Raw genomic sequence first — 26886 nt, forward strand, 5'->3', positions numbered from 1 at the left:
ATCAGGTAAGTAGAAATATTAATCTGTATATTTGTCTTTTAAATATAATAACAGGACAAAAATTTCTCCTGTTGTCCAGCGGGAAAGAGGGCTGCCTCTTCCCCGCATGGACTTATATACTTTATTCTCCACCCACCACATATAGATACATTTTGCCCCATGCCCCCTTTCACATAACCCTCCCATCCCTATAAATATAGCCTAAAACATAATACCTAAAACATAATAGCCTAGAACTCCCAAACACCTAGTCATGCGCTTGCTTCATTACGGCTGCGCCTACATTACGCTGGGCTTACTGTGCATTGTAGGGAAATTAGATGACGGTTACACAGTTCGGATACATTCACAAGTACCAGTAATCATTTTTGGGGAAAAAAATAAAATGATTTTAATAGTTACATTGTTATTGAGTGAGTGACGTCTCCCGGTTACAGGTAAGAAGCGCCGGAGGCGTGGTCAATGACTGGACGCTGCATTATACATTGCAGCGTCTTTATATGACACATTGACGACACGTTACATTCTGTGCAATGCAGATATACAGGGAGAGGCAAAGCTCACACCATCACTGGTCTCTGGTAAAGAAGACGACGGTATTCAAGATGGAGGCGGCGAAGGGAACGGAGGGCAAAGGTGGAGCCACAAATCTATAACATAATAATAAGGAGATCAATGCAAAGATAGTAGAGAGATCCCTGAAATTAACAATGTATACAAATGTAGCAGAGCTGAGTTTTTCATTGACTTGTATCTTTTGAGGAGCATTATAACCTGCAGACCTATGTAACACCACAAATAACACACAGTGATAACTCTCTGATTACAGATAATGTAGATGTTACCTGCAGTCCTATGTAACACCACAAATAACACACAGTGATAACTCTCTGAGCACAGATAATGTGGTAGATGTTACCTGCAGTCCTATGTAACACCAAAGATAACACAGTGATACCTCTCTGAGTACAGATAATGTGGTAGATGTTACCTGCAGTCCTATGTAACACCACAAATAACACAGTGATACCTCTCTGAGTACAGATAATGTAGTAGATGTTACCTGCAGTCCTATGTAACACCACAGATAACACAGCGATAACTCTCTGAGTACAGATAATGTAGTAGATGTTACCTGCAGTCCTATGTAACACCACAGATAACACAGTGTGAGTACAGATAATGTAGTAGTGTTACCTGCAGTCCTATGTAACACCACAGATAACACAGTGATAACTCTCTGAGTACAGATAATGTAGTAGATGTTACCTGCAGTCCTATGTAACACCACAGATAAGACAGTGATAACTCTCTGAGTACAGATAATGTAGTTGTTTTACCTGCAGTCCTATGTAACACCACAGATAACACAGTGATAACTCTCTGATTACAGATAATGTAGTAGATGTTACCTGCAGTCCTATGTAACACCACAGATAACTCAGTGATAACTCTCTGATTACAGATAATGTAGTAGTGTTACCTGCAGTCCTATGTAACGCCACAGATAACACATCGGTAACTCTCTGAGTACAGATAATGTAGTAGATGTCACCTGCAGTCCTATGTAACACCACAGATAACACACAGTGATAACTCTCTGAGTACAGATAATGTAGTAGATGTTACCTGCAGTCCTATGTAACACCACAGATAACACTGATAACTCTCTCAGTACAGATAATGTAGTAGTATTACCTGCAGTCCTATGTAACACCACAGATAACACATCATGATATCACCATAAATTATATGAAATGACTAACCCGGCTCTGCTGCATATATATTTATGTATTTCTTTATAGAGGCACAGGAGACTGGCAGGGGCTGAGAATCTGGTGAATGCCGTCCATGACAGTGTTGCTGCTGCAGAAAGAGCTCCTGTAAAGGGAGAACAAATTTATGATTTGTGTAGTAGATGCCGCCAAAGACATTGTACCCAGATGTTGCTACATGATCACATAATACATAATAAAATGCTAAAATAATCCTGCCACATACAGTGCACATTATACCATCGTATAGTCCTAAAATATTCCTGCCACATACAGCCCCCATAATACCACCATATAGTGCCAAAATAATCCTGCCACATACAGGGCACATAATACCACCGTATAGTCCTAAAATAATCCTGCCACATACAGGGCACATAATACCACCGTATAGTGCCAAAATAATCGTGCCACATACAGTGTAAATAATACCATTTTATAGGGCTAAAATAATCCTGCCACATACATTCCACATAATACCACCGTATAGTCCTAAAATAATCCTGCCATATACAGCCCACATAATACCACCGTATAGTCCTAAAATAATCCTGCCATATACAGTCCACATAATACCACCGTATAGTCCTAAAATAATCCTGCCATATACAGTCCACATAATACCACCGTATAGTCCTAAAATATTCCTGCCACATACAGTTCACATAATACCACCATATAGGGCCAAAATAATCCTGCCACATACAGCCCCCATAATACCACCATATAGTGCCAAAATAATCCTGCCACATACAGGGCACATAATACCACCGAATAGTGCCAAAATAATCGTGTCACATACAGTGTAAATAATACCACTGTATAGTGCTAAAATAATCCTGCCATATACAGTCCACATAATACCACCGTATAGTCCTAAAATAATCCTGCCACACACAGGGCACATAATACCACTGTATAGTCCTCAAATAATCCTGCCACATACAGTCCACATAATACCACCGTATATTCCTAAAATAATCTTGCCACATACAGTGCACATAATACCACCATATAGTCCTAAAATAATCCTGCCACATACAGGGCACATAATACCATCGTATAGTCCTAAAATAATCCTGCCACATACAGGGCACATAATACCATCGTATAGGGCCAAAATAATCCTGCCACATACAGCCCCCATAATACCACCATATAGTGCCAAAATAATCCTGCCACATACAGGGCACATAATACCATCGTATAGGGCCAAAATAATCCTGCCACATAAAGTGCACATAATACCATCGTATAGGGCCAAAATAATCCTGCTACATACAGCCCACATAATACCATCGTATAGTACTAAAATAATCCTGCCACATACAGCCCACATAATACCCAGATAATATCATCATACAGTGCCAAAAAACACTCAATGTTTTTGGTTGGCTCCTGTAGTTGAGGCCCCTAGAAAACAGCGACCATAGGCAAATGTCCAGGTTGCCATTACGTAAAACTGGCTCTGCCTAGACGTCCTAATTATCATATATTGTTTAACATGTAACACCCGGTGTGACCAGAATCCCACCCGGTGTGACCAGAATCCCACCCGGCGCTACTGCAGAGTTTTATATGTAATTTACTGGACACTCGATATGACCCAATCCTGTATGACCAGCTCCCACCCCCTGCTGCAGCGGGTGTTATATTTAAAGGTTAACTAACATGTCAGTGACATGTCAAAAGTTTGGATTGATGGTTGTCCGAGCACTGAGACCCTCACTGATCGTTAAAATGAAGCGACAGAAGCGCTCGGATAAGCACTGGGGCGATTTGTTTCTTATCAGCTGTCCCCGGAGCGGAGTGCGCGCTCTATAGAAAGTCTATAAGTCCGTACACCGCTACTTCGACTTTCCGAGGAATGCTCATACGAGCGCTTCTGCCGCTTAATTTTAACGATCAGTGGGGTCTCAGTGCTCGGACCCCCAATGATCAAAACCTGACATGTCACTATAACGTCAAAAGTTCTTTAAATGTAATCATGATTACAGTACGGGACAGTTGTCCTGCAGCGAGGCAGGGACTTCTAGCATCGTACATAAGTATGATGCTAGGAGCCCGGCTCCTTGCACTGTGTTCGGTCCGGGACTTGCGGCCGAAATACGTCCGTCAATTACGGACGTAATTAGTGTGTGTGCACATACCCTAACATAAACTAACACTTAATATGTCTCCCACCCTGTGTGACCAGGGACCGACCCAGTGCTGCTGCAGGGCTTTATAGGTAACATAACCTGAAGCTCAATATGACCCCCCCCCACTTTGTGTGATGCGGAACCCACCCGGTGCTGCTGCAGGATTTTTCATTACTTGCCTCTCTGTCCTTTGCCCTGTGTGACCGACAATCGTTAACCCCCAATGGTCCATTTGTCGGCAAACAGAAAAAGCCTTCCAAATTATTATAGTGAAGCCATGAACACTTACACTGCTCCGTCCTTCCCATATTGTAGGGTCACGGCAGAGGCGCCTAGCTTGCTGCGGAGGAAATTGGGTAAGTCATTGCGCCAGACGAATGTCACTGTAGAAATGGATCCGTCATCGATTTCAGAGTCTATAAAATGTGTGTACATTGTGTCCGGTCTGATGAGTCCTCTGTACAGGAAAGATAGAAGGAGAATGGTCAGAATGGTGCATGAAGTGCACCCCTCCCCCATAATGCAACAAACAATGGGGGGGACTTTTACAGAATACTGTAATCTAAGGCCCATGTTACATGTCCATAGCTGCCAGCAGTCCTTAATCTTCCAGTATTGTCTCAAAATTACAGATACAGTCCCAGTAAATTACTGTCCCGGACGTGTCCCGGCAACTGCCATATTCAATTGTATCTGCATTTTCAGGACACTGACACAATTTAACATTATGGCAGAGCAGGAAACTATGCGCTCCCTGCTCTGACATTCACTCCTCCTGGAGCGGAATCCCCGACCAAAGCATTGCCAACACTCTGGCCGGGGCTTCTACTCCTAGAGTTGGCCCCTGACTTCACTGTCCATATATGTACAGTGAGGGCACCTCCAAGAGAGGAATCCCCAGCCAGAGCGTCGGCAACCCTCTGGCTGAGGATTCCACTCCTAGAGGAAGCCCCAATGGCGCTATCTCCAGGGAGGGGTGTGTGTATGGCACTATCTACTGGGGCGGTGTGTGTGGCACTATCTACTGGGAGCAGTGTGTGAGGCACTATCTACTGGGATCAGTGTGTGTGGCACTATCTACTGGGGCGGTGTGTATGGCACTATCTACTGGGGCAGTGTGTGTGGCACTATCTACTGGGAGCAGTGTGTGTGGCACTATCTACTGGGATCAGTGTGTGTGGCACTATCTACTGGGGCAGTGTGTGTGGCACTATCTACTGGGAGCAGTGTGTGTGGAACTATCTACAGGGCCAGTGTGTGTGGCACTATCTACAGGGGGCAATGTGTGTGGCACTATCTACAGGGGGCAGTGTGGCGCACCATCCACAAGGGGCACGGAGTGTGGCACTATCTACAGGGCCAGTGTGTGTGGCACTATCTACAGGGGGCAATGTGTGTGGCACTATCTACAGGGGGCAGTGTGGCGCACCATCCACAAGGGGCACGGAGTGTGGCACTATCTACGCTGGTTTTTTACACTGCCAGTAGTGGTGAGCACATACCACCTAGCCCTAGTGATGAAGTGAGACCTCACCTGCCTGTAAACAACCGGATAACCAGTGTTATGGTATAAATATACATATATATAATGTATTTGGGACCATAGGGAGTGAAATGTTATAAAGCTGAAACATGTGTTACAAATATAATGGGTATTTTAGAAAGGTTAAGAGAAGAAATAGTTTGCAGATGCTCTGCCGTCCCTTGAAATTGCAAACAGATGGTGGTTAATCACTTGACCACCCCCCTAAGCATTAACCCCTTAAGGACGCAGCCTAGTTTTGGCCTTAAGGCTCAGAGCCCATTTTTCAAATCTGACATATTTCACTTTATGTGGTAATAACGTCGGAATGCTTAAACCTATCCAAGCGATTCCGAGATTGTTTTCTCGTGATACTTTGGGCTTCATGTTCGTGGTAAAATTTGGTCGATATATTCAGTCTTTATTTGAGAAAAATTGCAAAATTTAGAGAAAATTTAGAAAAAATATCATTTTTCAAAATTTAAATGCATCTGCTTGAAAAACAGATGGTTATACCACCCAAAATAGTTACTAGTTCACATTTCCCATATGTCTACTTTAGATTGGCATCGTTTTTTGAACATTATTTTATTTTTCTTGGACGTTACAAGGCTTAGAACATAAACAGCAACTTCTCATATTTTTAAGAAAATTTCAAAAGCCTTTTTTTTAAGGTACCTCTTGAGTTCTGAAGTGGCTTTGAGGGGCCTATGTATTAGAAACCCCCATAAAGCACCCCATTTTAAAAACTAGACCCCTCAAAGTATTCAAAACAGCATTTAGAAAGTTTTTTAACCCTTCAGGCATTTCACAGGAATTAAAGCAAAGTGGAGGTGAAATTTGCAAATTTCATTTTTCTTTCTGAATTTCAATTTTATTCTATTTTTTTTCTGTAACAAAGAAGGTTTTACCAGAGAAACACAACTAAATATGTATTGTCCAGATTCTTCAGTTTTTAGAAATGTCCCACATGTGGCTCTAGTGCGCTCGTGGACTAAAACACAAGCCCCAGAAGCAAAGAAGCACCTAGTGCATTTTGGTGGTGCTTTTTTATTAGCATATATTTTAGGCAGCATGCCAGGTTTGGAGAGGTGTTGAGGTGCCAAAACAGTAGGAATCCCCCAAAGCTGACCCCATTTTGGAAACTGCACCCCTCAAGGAATTAATTTATGGTTATTGTTACCATTTTGACCCCATAGTTTTTTCACAGCGCGTATTTGAATTGGGCTGTGAAATTAAAAGAATGACAATTTTTCCAATAAGATGTCATTTTTGATCAGAATTTCTTATTTTCACAGGGAACAAAATGCCCCATTTTGTTGCCCAATTTGTCCTGAGTGCGGCAATACCCCATTTGTGGTGATAAACTGCTGTTTGGGCCCATGGGAGGCCTCAGAAGGAAAGGAGCGCTATGTGTTCTTAGGAGTCCAGATTTTGCTGGATTGGTTTTCGGGTGCCATGTCGCATTTGCAGAGCCTCAGAGGTATCAAAGCAATTGAAACCCACCAAAAGTGACCCCATTTTGGAAACAAAACCCCTCAAGGAATTTATTTATGGGTGTTGTGACCATTTAGACCCCACAGTTTTTTTCACAGAACTTATTTGAATTGGGCTGTGAATTTAAAAAAAAAAACTTTTTTCCAATAAGATGTAGTTTTGGCTCAAAATGTCTTATTTTCACAACGAATAAAATACCCCATTTTGTTGCCAAATTTGTCCTGAGTGCGGCAATACCCTATTTGTGGCCATAAACTGCCGTTTGGGCCCATGGGAGGTATTAGAAGGAAAGGAGCGCTATGTGTTCTTTGGAGCCCAGATTTTGCTGGATTGGTTTTCGGGTGCCATGTCGCATTTGCAGAGCCCCAAAGGTATCAAAGCAATGGAAACACACCAGAAGTGACCCCATTTTGGAAACTACACCCCTCAAGGAATTCATTTATGGGTGTTGTGACCATTTAGACTCCACAGTTTTTTCAAAGAATTTATTTGAATTGGGCTGTGAATTCAAAAAAATTTAATTTTTTACAATAAGAGGTAGTTTTGGCTCAAAATTTCTTATTTTCACAAGGAATAAAATACCCCAATTTGTTGCCCAATTTGTCCTGAGTGCGGCAATACCCCATTTGTGGTGATAAACTGCCGTTTGGGCCAATGGGAGGCCTCAGAAGGAAAGGAGCGCTATGTGTTCTTTGGAGCCCAGATTTTGCTGGATTGGTTTTCGGGTGCCATGTCGCATTTGCAGAGCCCCAAAGGTATCAAAGCAATGGAAACCCACCAGAAGTCACCCCATTTTGGAAACTACACCCCTCAAAGAATTTATTTATCGGTGTTGTGACCATTTAGACCCCACAGTTTTTTCACAGAATTTATTTGAATTGGGCTGTGAATTAAAAAAAAAAAATATTTTTTCCAATAAGAGGTCGTTTTGGCTCAAAATTTCTTATTTTCACAAGGAATAAAATACCGCATTTTGTTGCCCAATTTGTCCTGAGTGTGGCAATACCCTATTTGTGGTGATAAACTGCCGTTTGGGCCCATGGGAGGGCTCAGAAGGAAAGGACCACCATGTGGCCTACTGGGAATTTTCTGGTGCTAAGTCATGTGTGCAGAAGCCCCTGAGGTATCAGTACAGTTGAAACCCCCGAGAAGTGACCCCGTTTTAAAAACGACACCTCTTAAGGAATTCATCTAGAGGTGTAGTGAGCATTTTGACCCCACAGGTATTGTGTAAAAGATAATGCGCAGCAGATGGTGCAGAGTGAGATTTGCAATTTTCTATATATATATGCCATGTCAGTGTCCGATATATTGTGCCCAGCATGTGCCACCGGAGACATACACCCCATAAACTGTAATGTGGGCTCTCCCGGGTACGGCAATACCCTACATGTGGCTGTTATTAGCTGCCTGGGCACACGGCAGGGCTCAGAAGGAAAGGACCACCATTTGGCCTACTGGAGCTTTTCTGGTGCTAAGTCTTGTACGCAGAAGCCCCTAAGGTACCAGTACAGTTGAAACACCCAAGAAGTGACCCTGTTTTAAAATCTACACCCCTTAAGACATTCATCTAGAGGTGTAGTGAGCATTTTGACCCCACAGGTATTGTGTAAAAGATAATGTGCAGCAGTTGGTGCAGAGTGAAATTTGCAATTTTCTATACATATATGCCAATTCAGTGTCCGATATATTGTGCCCAGCATGCGCCACCGGAGATATACACCTCATAAACTGTAATGTTGGCTCTCCCGGGTACGGCAATACCCTACATGTGGCTGTTATCAGCTGCCTAGGCACACAGCAGTGCTCAGAGGGGAAAGATGAGGAGTGGTAAGCTGTGTGAAGTGGATCAGAGCGAGTAAAACTGGGGTAAATTAAAAATAAAGGGATGGATGATAAATTTTAAAACACTCTTTCATACAGAGCTCTGGTTTTTCGGGACATGCGTCAAATTGATATATTGTGTCCTTCCTTATCCCCCTCTTATAGCAGACTCTGCACCTCATTTGACTTTTTCCCTTCTTGCCAGTTTGGGGAACTTCTCCTAAAAAGTGTTGCCCTGGTACGATGCCTGTGGCCCCGCTTCCAGAAGTACTGTAAGGCTTCAGGACTTGATCTGACAAGTCCACCCCTCCCATGTACCTATTGTAGTCCAGGATGCAGTCTAGTTTGGGGGTCCCTGTACTGGTACCTCGTACAGGTACATGGGTACTGGCGTGGCATCTCCCTGGTCTTGTACTTGACACACAATATGTTGCTGCTAGAATGTGCCCTGCTCTCACCCCTTCTGAGTGTTTGCCCAAGCAGAGTCTTAGGGAGGCCTCTCAGGTTTCTTCTAGCAGTGCCACATGCCGCAGGACTTCTGGAAGCGAGGCAGTTGAAGAGTGGGACGCTGGTATAAAAATTATCCAGGTAGAGGTGGTAACCCTGGTCCAGCAGTGGGTGCATCAAATCCCACACAATTTTTGTATTAACTCCCAGTAAGGGGGGGCATTCTGGGGGCTGAGTACTGGTGTCCTTCCCTTTATATATCCTAAATTTGTAGGTATACCCTGATGCACTCTCGCACAGCTTATACATCTTCACGCCATACCTTGCCCTCTTACCCGGCAGGTACTCGCGGAATTGAAGCCTCCCTTTCAAATGTACCAGGGATTCATCTATAGAAATACACTTCTTGGGGGTGAATGCTGGGAAAACCGGGCACTGAAATGGTCTAATAGGGGTCTCCGTTTATACAAACGGTCAAAACTGGGGTCATCTCGGGGTGGGCACGGCTCATTATGAGTATAATGTAAGAAGCGAAGTATTGCCTCATTTTTATTTTATTTTTTAGTTTCCAGCTCAGTTCTGAAGTTGCTTTGAGGGGCCCATATATTAGACACCCTTATCAAACACCCGATTTCAGAAACTAGACCCCTCAAAGTATTCACAACAGCATTTAAAAAGTTTATTAACCCTTTAGGTGTTTCACAGGAATTTAGAGCAAAGTAGAGGTGACATTTAATTAATTTAATTTAATTTATTAGGCACCATGTCCGGTTTGAAGAGGTCTTGTGGTGCTAAAACAGTGGAAACCCCCCAAAAGTGACCCCTTTTTGGAAACTAGAGACCTTGAGGAATCCATTGTAGTTTTCTTGGGGTGCATGCGACTTTTTGATCAGTTTTTATTCTAATTTTAGGTGGCGTGGTGACTAAAAAAACAGCAATTCTACTATTGTTTTTTTATTCCATTTTTTTTACAGCGTTCACCGTGCGCTATAAATGACACATTCACTTTATTCTGCAGGGCGATACGATTACGGCGATACCCTATGTTTATAGTTTTATTTTATGTCTTATGGCGTTTGCACAATAAAATACATTTTGTAAAATATAATTTATTTTTTGTGTTACCTTATTCTAAGAGCCATAACTGTTTTATTTTTCCATCAGGAAAGTCGTGCGATGACTTATTTTTTGCGTAACGAACTGTAGTTTCGATCAGTACCATTTTTAGGTACATGCGACTTTTTGATCTCTTTTTATTCCATTTTTTGGGAGGTGAAGTGACCAAACAATTCTGATTGTGGTACGGATTGTTATTATTTTCTCTTACGGCGTTCACCGCGCGGGATAAATAACGACATCGTTTTGTAGTTCAGGCCGTTACGGACGCGGCGATACCAATTATGTATAGTTTATTTGTTTATTTATATATTTTTATTAATAATAAAGAACTGATAAGGGAAAAAGGGGGACTTTTACTTTTATTACTTTTAAATCTTTTATTTTCTTATTTTTACACAACTTTTTTTTAACTTTTTCACACTTTTTTTACTTTGTTCCACTAGGGGACATGAGGGCAGGAGGCTCTGATCGCTATTCTAATACACTGCACTACATACGTAGTTCAGTGTATTAGAGCTGTCAGCTGTTCGCTGACAGCAAGCATAGTGGGTCCTGATTTTGTCGGGACCCACTAGGCTTCCGTCGATGGCGTAGCCAGAGTCCATTGTTAGGATTCTGGTTGCCATAGTAGCCATCACGGCCCGCTATCGTGTAGCAGGCCGGCGATGGCAGCTTAACCCCTAAGAAGCCGCGATCGCTATTAAATGCGGCTTCTAAGGGGTTAATCGGCGGGGACCACCGCGATCGGTCCCTGCACACTAAGCTGTGATAGCCTGCTGTCAGAAACAGCAGTTATCACAGCTCAAGCACGCGCCGGGATTAAATGGCGCCGTGTTTACTCAGGTCAGTACTATTACTGACCTGAGCGCGAACGATGTACTTAGCGCGACGTAATAGTACTGACCTGAGCGCGAAGGGGTTAAGGAAACACAAGGGAATACCTGGTGCTCCACCAATGAGCTATATGGGAAAGGAAGATGTAAGGCTTGAATATACAGATGACTCATATGTTATGGAATGTTCTTTGTTCGTCTGATGCTATAAGTATGAGCACTGTAGTTCAATAAATTAGAAGGATTTTTACCTTGAGAAACGTCTCAGTGTATCTGTTGCTTCTCCGAGCTCGCACCCCCCCACCTGATTTGAACCTGCATGGAGATCAAGGCGTAAAGTGACCTCATTGCGATCACAGAAATTGGCGCCCAAAACAGGGACTTGACCAGAAGGACGGCACCCCACCTAGGGGATCTCCCGGGACTTGAATGGCGACCTCCCGGACGAAGGAACGTGCAGACCACAGCTGCAGCAAGGTAAGAAGACTTAATTCTTACAAACTCTGCTCTGCACCTTCCTGTCTGGTAGGTCACCTTCCCGGTAGTACTCCTGAGGAATAGAGGGGCCACATGAGGGTATTTTTAGTGTAAAAATCTGGTCAAGTCTATATGTAATCCTACCCTCAGGATAAAGTGCCTGATCTCCATGACAGTATTTGGATGAATGTTGTAGAAACCCAGTTTTGTGTCACAAATGCATTTTAGAATAAGGAAATTGTTTTTTGGAAAAAAAATTCAGATAATCCGGCAAAATACCGAGAACGTGTGTACACGATTGGAGTACTTGCGGGGATTATCATGCGCTGATTTTCAGCTCAATATTCCAGAATTTTCTGCAGTCCGATAATCCGGCATGTCAAATGAACAGCTTGATTTTACGTTTGCCTTGTTATTTGGATTAGGAATATTTGTCATATTACTCTTATGGTGCGGAGGGCACGTACTCGAGTGGTGTCTCAGACGAAGAAAGTAAGCTAGTTATAAAAGGACTGTAAAAGGAAGATTCTCTGGCCAGAGTAGAAAGTAAGTACGGAAACTAGAAACTGTCTAAAATAGATGAGAATAGAATTCATCTGTCAGTAGCTAAAATCTGTAACAAAATACGGGTGTGCCTAAGGCCACCACTTACAGTCACAAGATGGGAAACTTGGTTACCCTCTTTAAAAAGAAGTTTCGAGGGGATAAGTAACTGTCTCAAATAGGTGAGAAAGGAATTCACCTATCAGGAAAATTACCCCCTACATAACTTAGGGTCTGCCCATAGGCGACCACTTATAACTAGGCAACAATGGGGAACTTGGTGTCCCTATTACGAGATGAGCACCCACAAGGACTGACAGCCAAACAGGTAGTGGCGGAAAGAGAGGGAAAGGATGTGACAAAAGGAACGAATCAGTTAATGAAGGCATGTGGAATGGGAAAAGCGGGAAGATTAGATCTGGAAAAATGGAATGAATGTTGTGACACAAAACGTGGATGGTTGAAAGATAAAAAGTTACAGGGGAAAGCAGAAGCATGGAGAAAAGTGTCAGAAGAAGTAGTACGAGGAGGGATGCATGGAAACAGAATGTAAGAAAAAGTTTTATTATGATTGTTATAATGAAAATCCAGGAAAAAGGACAGAGAAAGTAGGTAGACCCCCGGGGTATGGAGACAGAACGGCAAATGGTCCAGAAGGATGGACGTGTTTTAGGTGCGGTTCTCAGAACCTGGAGTGGAGGGATGTATGTTATGCATGTGGCGCTCCCAGACCTAGGGACAAAAATCCCCTAGGGATATATCCAGTGGTACCAAAAATGAGTAGCACAAACCCCTTTGCCCCCTCACCTCAACAAGTACCAGAACCATATAAACAAACAATAGGGTTGGCCCCTGTAGTGTTGGGAGGAATAACCCCAGTAACAGGAGGAGCCGAGGGCTCAACGGATGAAAGAGTAGAAACTAGAGCGTATAGAGAGAAAAGGGAAAAAGAGGAGGCAGAAGAGAAAGAGGAAAGGGAAAGACATCAGCGTAATATGGATCAGGCAGAAGCAGCAAGGAAGCTTCCCGAGTCAAAAGATACGACGCAAGCATTAGAAAACGTGGGAAAAAGGTTACAAGTGTTGACAGACCTGTTTGCGACTAAAGCTGACAAGAATTTTAATAAAGATAAGGAACATAAATATAAGCCATGGAACCCTAGGGATGCGTTGACTTTAGTTCAGAAAACCCCCGACCCAGAGACAGAGCCTGTCCCTTTTTGGAGATATATAGAACAAATTCAGAAAATGTATTCAGCAACATGGGAAGACTTAGTGCAGCTCATACATACCAAAATGGGAATCTATAGCTCTACAGTCATGGACCACAGCAGCGCCCGGTAGCATATTATTCAGCTAGACTAGACCCTGTGGCCCGAGGTTCCCCATCATGTGTGAGAGCTATCATTGCTGTAAATTCAATGTTAAACAAGGCCTCAGATTTGGTCCTGGCATTTCCAGTCAAAGTTTTTGCACCACATGATATTACTGCTATTCTTACTCAAGTACAACCGAAGCATTTGTCCACTGCCAGACATCTAAGATTAACCTGTGCACTTCTTCTTCCTGAGCAGGTTACTTTACACCGCTGTACTACATTGAACCCAGCTACCTTACTGCCTTTGGAGCAAGGGGGAGAAGACGTAGGTAAAGTATGGTCACAATTTTTGCCTGAAACTGATGAACATGATTGTATGGCCCTTATGGCCCAGGAAACAGTGGGGTTTGCACATGTAAAAGATACCCCACTCCAAAACCCAGACCTAATACTCTTTGTGGATGGTTCAAGGTATTTTGTAGAAGGATCTTTTCTTACAGGATATGCAGTAACCACCGAAGATGTAGTCCTAGAAGCAGCCTCCTTACCAGCGTCCCGCTCAGCACAAGAAGCGGAGCTTAAGGCCCTGGCAGCAGCATGCCAACATGCAGAAGGCTCGATATGCTTTTGGCATTGCACATGACTATGGCCCTATATGGAAGGCTAGACAGTTTTTGACATCTGCAGGTACACCTGTAAAGAATACAGACTTTGTAAAATACTTGATGGAGACCCTGATGTTACCCACAGAAGTAGCAGTAGTAAAAATTAAAGCTCACACTAAGGTGAGTTCACCAGAGACAAAAGGAAATGCTTTGGCAGACCAAGCCGCAAAAGCAGCAGCCTTAAAGCCAGTAGGTCCAGTAACAGTTATGATGTACCAGCATCCTGAAGACTCCGTGGTCAACATCAGCCCCACAATACTACAAAATCTGCAAAACCAAATATCCAAAGAAGAAATAACTAGATGGCAGAATCAGGGAGCTACCCTGAGAGCGGATGGACTATGGCAACAACAAAATAAGCTGTGTCTGCCACAAACAATGTTCCCTATGATGGCACAGGTAATGCATGGACAGACACACCAGTCAAAAACAGCAATGATGGACTTGGTTAACAAAACCTGGTATGCTCCAGGGTTTAGCACTGTAGCGAGTAAGTTTGTACAAGGGTGTATGGTATGTGCCACCAATAACGTGGGGAGAACAGTGAAAGTGCCACGAAAACACACCACAAAGCCAATTTACCCATTCCAGAGACTACAGATAGACTATATTCAATTACCAAAAGTCGGTACCTATGAGTATGTGCTTGTTTGTATTAATCTCTTTTCAGGATGGCCAGAAGCATTTCCAGTAACCAAAGCTACAGCCGTAGCCACAGCAAAGAAACTGATCAACGAGGTGGTGTGCAGATATGGAGTTCCAGAGGTGATCGAGAGCGACAGAGGAACTCATTTTACGGGTGAAATCATGAACCATGTGTTGTCAGCTCTAGGCATAAGTCAAGCCCTACATACACCATACCATCCACAGAGCAGTGGGAAGGTTGAGAGACTAAATGGGACTCTCAAATTGAAAATCCAAAAAGCAATGGTAGAAACCGGGAAACCATGGACCGAGTGTCTACCATTAGCCTTGTTCTCAGTAAGATACACTCCAACAAAAAGAACAGGTCTCAGCCCGTATGAGATCTTATTTGGATCGGCTCCCAGATTAGGATGTTATTTTCCACAGGTGCTCCAAATGCAGTATGGTAGACTAACAGATTATGTATCAACACTGAACAAACAATTGACCAAGGTGCATGCACAAGTCTTTGCTTCCATTCCAGATCCTGATTCAGTTGAAGGGACGCATAAGTTAGAACCCGGAGATTGGGTGGTCGTTAAGAGACACGTGAGGAAAAGTCTAGACCCAAGATTTGACGGACCGTTTCAAGTCCTACTCGTTACAAGCACCTCAGTGAAGCTCGAAGGAAAGGCAAGCTGGATTCACGCCAGTCATTGTAAAAAGGTTCTTCAGCCAGAAGAATGAAGATCTTTGCGGTTGTTGCGGCGGTTGTTGCGTGTGCTCTTATACAAAAAGGCAGAACTGCTACTCCTGTACACGTAATCAGTACAGAATCACTGGAACAGTTCAGGACAGGGTGGGCGAATGCCACAGTGGATAGAAAGCAGGGTAACTACACCTGTAAGGCCAATGCCTCGTGTTATACTACAAATGTGACTACAACCGAAGGGACTTGGAAAAAAGGACCACACGGAGGGACTGTGTACCTTCACATAGACAAAACAGCCAAAATTAGCATACAAGAAGAGACGCCGGGGCTGTTGCTTTGTTGTTATGAACCAGATTTACAGTATCTACAGAAATATACAACCAGTAAAAATAGAAACGAAATGATAAATAAGACTTATGAAAGATGCAACAAGGAGAGGCTCAACTCTACGATTGTTATAAAAGAAACTGATGGGATGATATTATGTATGAATAATAGCAAAATAAGAAATAGAATATATTTTGTATTCTTGATAACAATTTTAAGAGATAGTTTTAAGCCACATATAACAGTACAAAGTCTGGAAAGAATCCCACACACTTGTAAGAGCGCTGTAACCCAACAGCAGAAAAAGAATGTACACTTCAATATTTCCTTCCCTGAATCCCCCAGCTGTCATAGACAAAGAAGAGAATGGTATGACCCGCTATTAGGAGGGGTAGGAACGGGATTAGGAGTATTGAATGGTATACAGTTAGAAACAGTTATGAACAAATGAAACTCAGTGGGAGACGACACATCTACTGTATTAAGGATAGGTGCGTCATGGTTACCTACTACCTTTCACTTACAGCAAAAAGGGTTAGCTATAGATGAACTGTTCCTAAATGTTTTTAATGAAAGTATGCTAACCGAATATTGAACATTACAGAATGTATCAACTTTTGTAAATTGGACAGTATGTACGCTTAAAACGATTTGGCAACAAGAACAGATGAATAATTGTAAGAATAAATAGTTTAGTAGTCATGTTAGGCAATGGACAGACATTCTGCCCATAGGAAAGAGAGAGGATACGTGGTTATTGTTACAGCCTGAGTATACTGAGTGTACACCTAAATGGTGTGCAGGAAGACTAATAGCATTCAATGTGAAAAATCCTACTCTATTATGCAAATTTATTGTTATGCCAATGGTAATGATTGATCCGGTGACATTATTAGGACAATATTGGATGCCAGAAATTAAAGGAACACACATAGATTCTCAGAATAAGACAAGGAATATAGATTTGTGCCAGTTAACAGAGCAAGGATATGTATGTAATCGACAGTCAGGGATATATGAACCCTGTCTAATGCAGCACCAGGATAATGTATGCGCACTCACTATAATCAGCTAACCTACAGGTATATATTGAAGTAGGTCCACAGCATGTATGTTTAATAACTAACAACAAGCAGACCCTTAGCCAGTTTAAACTCACAGGACCATTTTCAGGATGTCTATACAATGTGACGCATTTGACTTGGGGGAACCAAACTATAGTGTTCCTGCCTACTTTAGAAGAAATAATGTCCACTATATGGGTACCTGAACCTTTGCCCTATGGAAATTTTAGTTTATCTTTAGACGAATTGAAAAAGGTGCTACAAAAATCAGGAGAAGTTGAAAAACTAATCCAAGCCCATAATGTAACTCTAAGTAGGGTGAAAATATTGGCTACAATAGCAGCTAGGGAAGTAATAAATTTATCGTCAGCAATAAAAGATGCCAGTGCCCATCACTGGTATGACGTTTTTACAGGATTCTCCCCTACAGCTACTAAAATATTACATGTGCTTTTCCAACCATTGATTTGTTTAATGATATTATTTGTATTGCTTACATGTTTTAATTGTTATGCATTTTGTAAAATAAGGGAAGCATTCAATCAGAGGCCTATACATTATGATGAAAGAATGTTGTGAGATTACCCCACCTACATACCTGTGTGAATCAAGTGAAGAAATGGATCGAAGCCTTGCTATCCGGAGATAGAAGTAGCATTGGAATTTAGGTGTTGGTAAAATCACAAAAGGAGGGATTGTTATGGTATAAATATACATATATAATGTATTTGGGACCATAGGGAGTGAAATGTTATAAAGCTGAAACATGTGTTACAAATATAATGGGTATTTTAGAAAGGTTAAGAGAAGAAATAGTTTGCAGATGCTCTGCCGTCCCTTGAAATTGCAAACAGATGGTGGTCAATCACTTGACCACCCCCCCCTAAGCATAAAGGAAACCTAAGGGAATACCTGGTGCTCCACCAATGAGCTTTATGGGAAAGGAAGATGTAAGGCTAGAATATACAGATGACTTATATGTTATGGAATGTTCTTTGTTCGTCTGATGCTATAAGTATGAGCACTGTAGTTCAATAAATTAGAAGGATTTTTACCTTGAGAAACGTCTCAGTGTATCTGTTGCTTCTCCGAGCTCGCACCCCCCCACCTTATTTGAACCTGCATGGAGATCAAGGCGTAAAGTGACCTCATTGCGATCACACCAGAGACACCGGCCACCATAGTAGTTGTCAGCCAAACTAGTGCAGACCTTTTTGTTTGTTTATTTGTATGCAGAAATTCTGGGAAGAAAGACACGCCCACTAGCCACACCCACGAGACAAGCCACGCCCCATAAAACACACCCACCAAAAAGCCACGCTGAAAGTGTCCCTGGAAAAGATTACCAATGTTGGCAACTATATACGTCTAAGACGTGATCACAGGGCAGCATGTGACTGGAGGACACAGCTATATAGAGCATGTCCCCCACACAGCACCCCTCACATATGGACCCCCAGCCTCCGGATAGTGGGTGTTGTAGTGTTTACATACTTGTATATTGTGTATTCCGGAGTTTTCCCATTAGATCTCTGCATGGACACCGCAACATTTCCCAGAACACTGTCGCTTCCAGCAGTGCGGACAGATACCTTATATCTCCAGCCTTAAAGACAAACACAGATCATAGAGCCATATGTTATCAAAGGTTCATGGGGGAAGGACTTTGTGTTTCCATCCCTCACCATTTCAAGATCTCCGCTTCCTGTCAGTAGACAGAAACATTTTTCAATTTAGAGATTAAAAAAAACATCCTGACCTAGTCCTGCTCACAGCTGAGGGTTTGAGGAGATCTGTGGAGGACGCACTGTTATGGGGACATCTTTGGAGGACGCACTGTTATGGGGACATCTGTGGAGGACGCACTTATGGGGACATCTGTGGGTGACGCACAGTTATGGGGACATCTGTGGGTGACGCACTGTTATGGGGACATCTTTGGAGGACGCACTGTTATGGGGACATCTGTGGAGGACGCACTGTTATGGGGACATCTGTGGAGGACGCACTTATGGGGACATCTGTGGGCGACGCACTGTTATGGGGACATCTGTGGATGATACACTGTTATGGGGACATCTGAGGATGATACTCTGTTATGGGGACATCTGTGGATGATACTCTGTTATGGGGACATCTGTGGAGGATACACTGTTATGGGGACATCTGTGGAGGATACACTGTTATGGGGACATCTGTGGGTGATACACTGTTATGGGGACATCTGTGGAAGATACTCTGTTATGGGGACATCTGTGGAGGATACACTGTTATGGGGACATCTGTGGATGATACACTGTTATGGGGACATCTGTGGGTGATACACTGTTATGGGGACATCTGTGGGTGACGCACTATTATGGGGACATCTGTCTGCGGCTCTCATTATGAGTCAGAGGGCATATAAGGCCGTCTCTACCCAGATACGATGCTACAAAGCATCCAGTCATCATGGTATAGCTGTATTTTCTCTCGGCGGTGTATTACTTGCTGAAGTCAATGATGGGTCTGGTCAAAAAATATTTAAAATGAACCTTTTATGTCTAGATTACACGGGTCAAGCAAAAAGAACAAACTAACTTACGAGAAAAGTTTGGCTGGTCTCCTGTATTTAAGTAAAATGTCTGAGTGTCTGATGTGACGCCTTTGTATTCGTCAGCATAGTGTCCCATCCATGGGCAGCCGCCTCCGGGGCACGGGAATCCTCCACCCTAAAAAAGACAAGACGTTTACCAGAAGTTTATTGAATATACGGGCCAATTATTGATTCAGTTTCGCTGCAACATCTCAGTCCAGAGCCGGTTCCACGTCATTATGTGCACTCAGGATTTCTATGAGGTTCAAACTTTTTAATGGACTAAAAGTTTCATGACTTTCTATAACTTACTCCCAAAAATGAATTGTATGTAGAGCTCTTGAATCCAATGAAGCCGTCAGGGATGAGGATGCTCTTGATGTAATACTTGTAGCTCCTGATGTGGTTGCAAGAAACTAATTCATTGATTGCTAGAAAATAAATAAAATGCAACATGATAAAAGTGTAGACTCTGATACCTGATGTCCTCCATGTCCACCATGCCGTCCGATGTCCCGCATGTCATTTCGTATTATCCCTCCATCCTCCAAGTCATCTCACATCTTTTATTTCATTTATTGCCTGTGTCATTCCTTATTCTCCTTGTAATCCCACATCCTCCACGTCATTTTACATCCGCCATATCATCCCATATCCTCCATGTCATCTCATGTCCTTGATATGTCAAACCATGTAGCAGATTTGGAGTCCAGTGAAAGAAACGAGGAGGATGATCATAGCAAGCGTAACAGTCTAGGTTTAATTCACAGAGAAATGGCAAGAGTTTGCAGCATGAGGCAGAGATGTGGCCAGGAGACAGACCAAGTTCGGTGCACAAATGAACAGCAACAGTTTGCAGAGAGGGAGCAAGGGAGTAGACTACAGACTGGAAGCTCAATTGTCTGGCAAGAAAGAAGTGCAAGGACCAGACATTTATAGCAAGTCAAAAGGGTGAAACCAGTCAAGGCAAGAAATCCAGAGAGGAGGGAACCAAAAGAACATGGAAAATTGATTTAGCAGTGGAGCTGTCCAACATTTCAGATGGTTTAATAAGAAAAGCTATTGCCTGCGACACAAGAGTCCCTGTGTTTAAATCCTGACACCATCTCATCTCACATTCTGCATGTCAACCCATGTCCTCCATGTCACGTGATGTCCTCTATGTCTTCCCAGATCCTCCATGTCACCTGATGTCATCATGTAATCCCGGATCCTCCATGTTATCTAATGTGTTCTATGCATCCCTGATCCCCCATGTCATCTGATGTCCTCTATGTCACCTCAGATCCGCCATGTTATCTAATGTCCTCTGTCGTCCCAGGTCCTCCATGTCACCTGATGTCCTCTATGTCATCCCAGATCCTCCATGTCACCTGATGTCTTTTATGTCATCCCAGATCCTCCATGTCACCTGATGTCCTCTATGTCATCCTAGATCCATCATGTTATCTGATGTTCTCTATGTCGTCCCAGATCCTCCATGTTATCTGATGTCCTCTATGTCACCCAGATCCTCCATGTTATCTGATGTCCTGTATGTAATCCCAGATACACCATGACACCTGATGACCTCTGTGTCATCCCAGATCCTCCATGTCACCTGATGTCTTCTGTCGTCCAAGATACTCCATGTCTTCTGATGTCCTCTATGTCACCCCAGATCCTCCATGTTATCTGATGTCCTGTATGTAATCCCAGATACTCCATGACACCTGATGTTCTGTATGTAATCCCAGATACACCATGACACCTGATGTCCTGTATGTAATCCCAGATCCTCCATGACACCTGATGTCCTGTATGTAATCCTAGATACACCATGACACCTGATGTCCTCTGTGTCATCCCAGATACTCCATGTCACCTGATGTCCTTTATGTAATCCCAGATGCACCATGTTATCTCTATGTTCTCTATGTCGTCCCAGATCCTCCATGTCATCTGATGTCCTCTATGTTATCCCAGATGCACCATGTTATTTCTATGTTCTCTATGTCGTCCCAGATCCTCCATGTCATCTGATGTCCTCTATGTCATCCTAGATCCACCATGTTATCTGATGTTCTCTATGTCACCCCAGATCCTCCATGTTATCTGATGTCCTCTATGTAATCCCAGATCCTCCATGTTATCTGATGTCCTCTATGTCACCCAGATCCTGCATGTTATCTGATGTCCTGTATGTAATCCCAGATACTCCATGACACCTGATGTCCTGTATGTAATCCCAGATACACCATGACACCTGATGTCCTCTTTGTCATCCCAGATCCTCCATGTCATCTGATGTCCTCTATGTCATCCCAGGTCCTCCATGTCATCTGATGTCCTCTATGTAATCTCAGATCCTCCATGTGATCTGATGTCCTTTATGTCACCCCAGATCCTCCATGTCATCTGATGTCCTCTATGTAATCCCAGATCCTCCATGTTATCTGATGTCCACTATGTAATCCCAGATACACCATGTCACCTTATGTCCTCTATGTAATCCCAGATCCTCCATGTCTTCTGATGTCCTTTATGAAATCCCAGATCCTTCATGTCATTTGATGGCTTACTTTCAATCCGTTATCATCCATGTCATCCAATGGCCTTCATGTCATCAAACGTTCTGCATGTCACACTACATGTTATCTTAAGTATGTGGTCACCCTACATCCTATATTTCACTGCCATATAATGAACATGTCATTCCCCATCCCACGTTAACCTACCATCCTAACTTATACCCTACATTCTATATTTCACTACCATAAACTGTACGTTATATCCTACATTCTAAAAGCCACTTTTCATCCGACATGTCCATCTACATCCTACATTTCTTCATACACCCCGCTTCAGGTGACCCTACACCCTATCCTCTAGAAAGTTGTTGAAACATTTCATATAATTGATACTAGGGGATACTTTGTTAATACAAGAGCTCACATTAATTTCATCCATTTTTTACAAAGAAGTAATAATGAATTGTTATAATTACTAGGTGTGATGTCATCAATGTTCACATGATCAATGAGCTGATTCTTTTTACATCCCGGCATTTGTTTTCCTCCATTTGGAAAGAAATCCAGGTGACCGACCGTCTGACTCATTCCGTACCCTCCGGTACCTAAGTCCAATAAAAATCATAAAATTCTGCATAAAGATTATATAAAAAAATCTGCTCACTCTCTAATCCAATCCTCCAGTCTCAAGAGACCTCAATATCTTACTGGGAGGTAGAAGACATTTTTGTTTAATTACACATAAATACGCGTAATGACGATGAAGTAGGACCTGCCCTGCAGAAAACGGAATAAATTGGTCCTTCTAGGACCCCTTCCTTAGTCCATGTGATAGGATAAAAAATTATTAGTGTAAAACCCACGCCCACCAACTATTTCTGTGCTGAATCTGTGACCAATGATATGAAAAACACTCTCCCGAGATCTGTAAATGCTGGGAGGAAAAATAAAAATTCTAATTCTATTACGTAAAAAAATCTTCTACATCAGAAGTTGATTTACTGTGTACATACATTACATTACTTATCCTGTATTATACTCCAGAGCTACGCTCACTATTCTGCTGGTGGAGTCACTGTGTACATACATTACATTAGTTATCCTGTACTGATGCTGAGTTACATCCTGTATTATACTCCAGAGCTGCACTCACTATTCTGCTGGTGGTCACTGTGTACATACATTACATTACTTATCCTGTACTGATCCTGAGTTACATCCTGTATTACACTCCAGAGCTGCACTCACTATTCTGCTGGTGGTCACTGTGTACATACATTACATTACTTATCCTGTACTGATCCTGAGTTCTATCCTGTATTATACTCCAGAGCTGCACTCACTATTCTGCTGGTGGAGTCACTGTGTGCATACATTGCATTACTTATCCTGTACTGATCCTGAGTTACACCCTGTATTATACTCCAGAGCTGCACTCACTATTCTGCTGGTGGAGTCACCATGTACATACATTACATTACTTATCCTGTACTGATCCTGAGTTACATCCTGTATTATACTCCAGAGCTGCACTCACTATTCTGCTAGTGGAGTCACTGTATACATACATTACATTACTTATCCTGTACTGATCCTGAGTTACATCCTGTATTATACTCCAGAGCTGCACTCACTATTCTGCTGGTGGAGTCACTGTGTACATACATTACTTATCCTGTACTGATCCTGAGTTATATCCTGTATTATACTCCAGAGCTGCACTCACTATTCTGCTGGTGGAGTCACTGTGCACATACATTACATTACTTATCCTGTACTGATCCTGAGTTACATCCTGTATTATACTCCAGAGCAGCACTCACTGTTCTGCTGGTGGAGTCACTGTGTACATTACATTACTTATCCTGTACTGATCCTGAGTTACATCCTGTATTATACTCCAGAGCTGCACTCACTATTCTGCTGGTGGAGTCACTGTGTACATACATTACATTACTTATCCTGTACTGATCCTGAGTTACATCCTGTATTATACTCCAGAGCTGCACTCACTATTCTGCTGGTGGAGTCACTGTGCACATACATTACATTACTTATCCTGTACTGATCCTGAGTTACATCCTGTATTATACTCCAGAGCAGCACTCACTGTTCTGCTGGTGGAGTCACTGTGTACATTACATTACTTATCCTGTACTGATCCTGAGTTACATCCTGTATTATACTCCAGAGCTGCACTCACTATTCTGCTGGTGGAGTCACTGTGTACATACATTACATTACTTATCCTGTACTGATCCTGAGTTACATCCTGTATTATACTCCAGAGCTGCACTCACTATTCTGCTGGTGGTCACTGTGTACATACATTACATTACTTATCCTGTACTGATCCTGAGTTACATCCTGTATTATACTCCAGAGCTGCACTCACTATTCTGCTGGTGGTCACTGTGTACATACATTACATTACTTATCCTGTACTGATCCTGAGTTACATCCTGTATTATACTCCAGAGCTGCACTCACTATTCTGCTAGTGGAGTCACTGTATACATACATTACATTACTTATCCTGTACTGATCCTGAGTTACATCCTGTATTATACTCCAGAGCTGCACTCATTATTCTGCTGGTGGAGTCACTGTGTACATATATTACATTACTTATCCTGTACTGATCCTGAGTTACATCCTGTATTATACTCCAGAGCTGCACTCACTATTCTGCTGGTGGAGTCACTGTGTACATACATTACTTATCCTGTACTGATCCTGAGTTATATCCTGTATTATACTCCAGAGCTGCACTCACTATTCTGCTGGTGGAGTCACTGTGCACATACATTACATTACTTATCCTGTACTGATCCTGAGTTACATCCTGTATTATACTCCAGAGCAGCACTCACTGTTCTGCTGGTGGAGTCACTGTGTACATTACATTACTTATCCTGTACTGATCCTGAGTTACATCCTGTATTATACTCCAGAGCTGCACTCACTATTCTGCTAGTGGAGTCACTGTATACATACATTACATTACTTATCCTGTACTGATCCTGAGTTACATCCTGTATTATACTCCAGAGCTGCACTCATTATTCTGCTGGTGGAGTCACTGTGTACATATATTACATTACTTATCCTGTACTGATCCTGAGTTACATCCTGTATTATACTCCAGAGCTGCACTCACTATTCTGCTGGTGGAGTCACTGTGTACATACATTACTTATCCTGTACTGATCCTGAGTTATATCCTGTATTATACTCCAGAGCTGCACTCACTATTCTGCTGGTGGAGTCACTGTGCACATACATTACATTACTTATCCTGTACTGATCCTGAGTTACATCCTGTATTATACTCCAGAGCAGCACTCACTGTTCTGCTGGTGGAGTCACTGTGTACATTACATTACTTATCCTGTACTGATCCTGAGTTACATCCTGTATTATACTCCAGAGCTGCACTCACTATTCTGCTGGTGGAGTCACTGTGTACATACATTACATTACTTATCCTGTACTGATCCTGAGTTACATCCTGTATTATACTCCAGAGCTGCACTCACTATTCTGCTGGTGGTCACTGTGTACATACATTACATTACTTATCCTGTACTGATCCTGAGTTACATCCTGTATTATACTCCAGAGCTGCACTCACTATTCTGCTGGTGGTCACTGTGTACATACATTACATTACTTATCCTGTACTGATCCTGAGTTACATCCTGTATTATACTCCAGAGCTGCACTCACTATTCTGCTGGTGGAGTCACTGTTTACATACATTACATTACTTATCCTGTACTGATCCTGAGTTACATCCTGTATTATACTCCAGAGCTGCAATCACTATTCTGCTGGTGGAGTCAATGTGTACATACATTACATTACTTATCCTGTACTGATCCTGAGTTATATCCTGTATCATACTCCAGAGCTGCACTCACTATTCTGCTGGTGGAGTCACTGTTTACATACATGATATTGCTTATCTGGTATTAATCCTGAGTTACTGGCTGCATTATACTCCAAAGCTACATTCATTATTCTGCAGGTTCTGAGCTGAAATCTCCCAGAATTCTCTGCTCTTTCAGGTGTCTTTTCAAAATTTGTTTTGCTGTTCATTCTGGAAAGTGTTGTCTATACATTAGGCTCCGTACAGTTATGTATACACATATTGATGATACCACCCTACACATTGTCCCTTTACCTAGGTTGGCAATAGTTGGCGTTGAATCTGTGTGAATGACGTCAACAAGTAAAGCATCGGATGGATCCAGTCTGACCTCAGGGGGGGTGTCTTGAAAGTACGGCTGAGCGGGATCCAGTCCTGTGTTGAGGATCATGAGGATAGACGTTAGCGGACGCACATGTCATATATTTGTACCATGACTTCATACATCTAAGAGGGCAGAGCGGTGAGATCCTCTGTGAGGATTCCATCATGGACGTCCCCATCCTGCACTCAAAAACCTCAAATTATTATCATGAATTCTTTTGGTGGCACTTACACACAGATCTATACACGTTATAGACGTTCTTATGACAATACTTCCTTGCCTTTGTTGTGGGAGCTTTTTCATAGGGACACTGGGCCTCATTGCAACCAATCAGAACAAAGCTTTAGCCGTCATTATGAAGCTTAGAAACAGATAAACAGCAGATGTAACACAGATATACATTATAGGTTCACGTTCACATCAGTCGCTGAGTTTCCTAATCTTCATACACACACTAAACCGGCCATACACATTACATACAATGTCAACCAGCACAACGATCCTTCCTGCCCACAGGAGATCAGCAGCTGACGGACGTGTTATCCAATGAAGTAATCCTGCTCGTCCAGCAGAGCCGAGCTTGTATGTTTATGGGGGAGGCGGGAGGAATAGGTGTCAGCCATATAAACTTTCAACCACCAGCCATCTCATGCGTATG

At 42.6% G+C, this 26886-nt stretch overlaps 1 protein-coding gene across 2 annotated transcripts in view; it reads right to left on the bottom strand.

Moving 5' to 3' along the window:
- Nucleotides 1-224: 224 nt before the first annotated feature.
- LOC142663895 (pancreatic lipase-related protein 2-like) overlaps nt 225-26886 on the bottom strand; it is a 42114-nt gene continuing 15452 nt past the window's right edge. For both annotated transcript variants that reach the window (XM_075842734.1, XM_075842733.1), the window contains 8 exons: nt 26159-26278; nt 22449-22577; nt 19775-19893; nt 19472-19598; nt 18382-18493; nt 4206-4373; nt 1767-1881; nt 225-650 (listed from right to left, as the gene is read on the bottom strand). In XM_075842734.1, coding sequence (XP_075698849.1) covers nt 1800-1881; nt 4206-4373; nt 18382-18493; nt 19472-19598; nt 19775-19893; nt 22449-22577; nt 26159-26278 — 857 coding nt within the window. In that variant the 3' untranslated portion in view covers nt 225-650; nt 1767-1799. The remainder of the gene's footprint in view (nt 651-1766; nt 1882-4205; nt 4374-18381; nt 18494-19471; nt 19599-19774; nt 19894-22448; nt 22578-26158; nt 26279-26886) is intronic.

The sequence above is a fragment of the Rhinoderma darwinii genome, chromosome 11 (assembly GCF_050947455.1).
Source record: "Rhinoderma darwinii isolate aRhiDar2 chromosome 11, aRhiDar2.hap1, whole genome shotgun sequence".
NCBI classification, from domain to species: domain Eukaryota; kingdom Metazoa; phylum Chordata; class Amphibia; order Anura; family Rhinodermatidae; genus Rhinoderma; species Rhinoderma darwinii.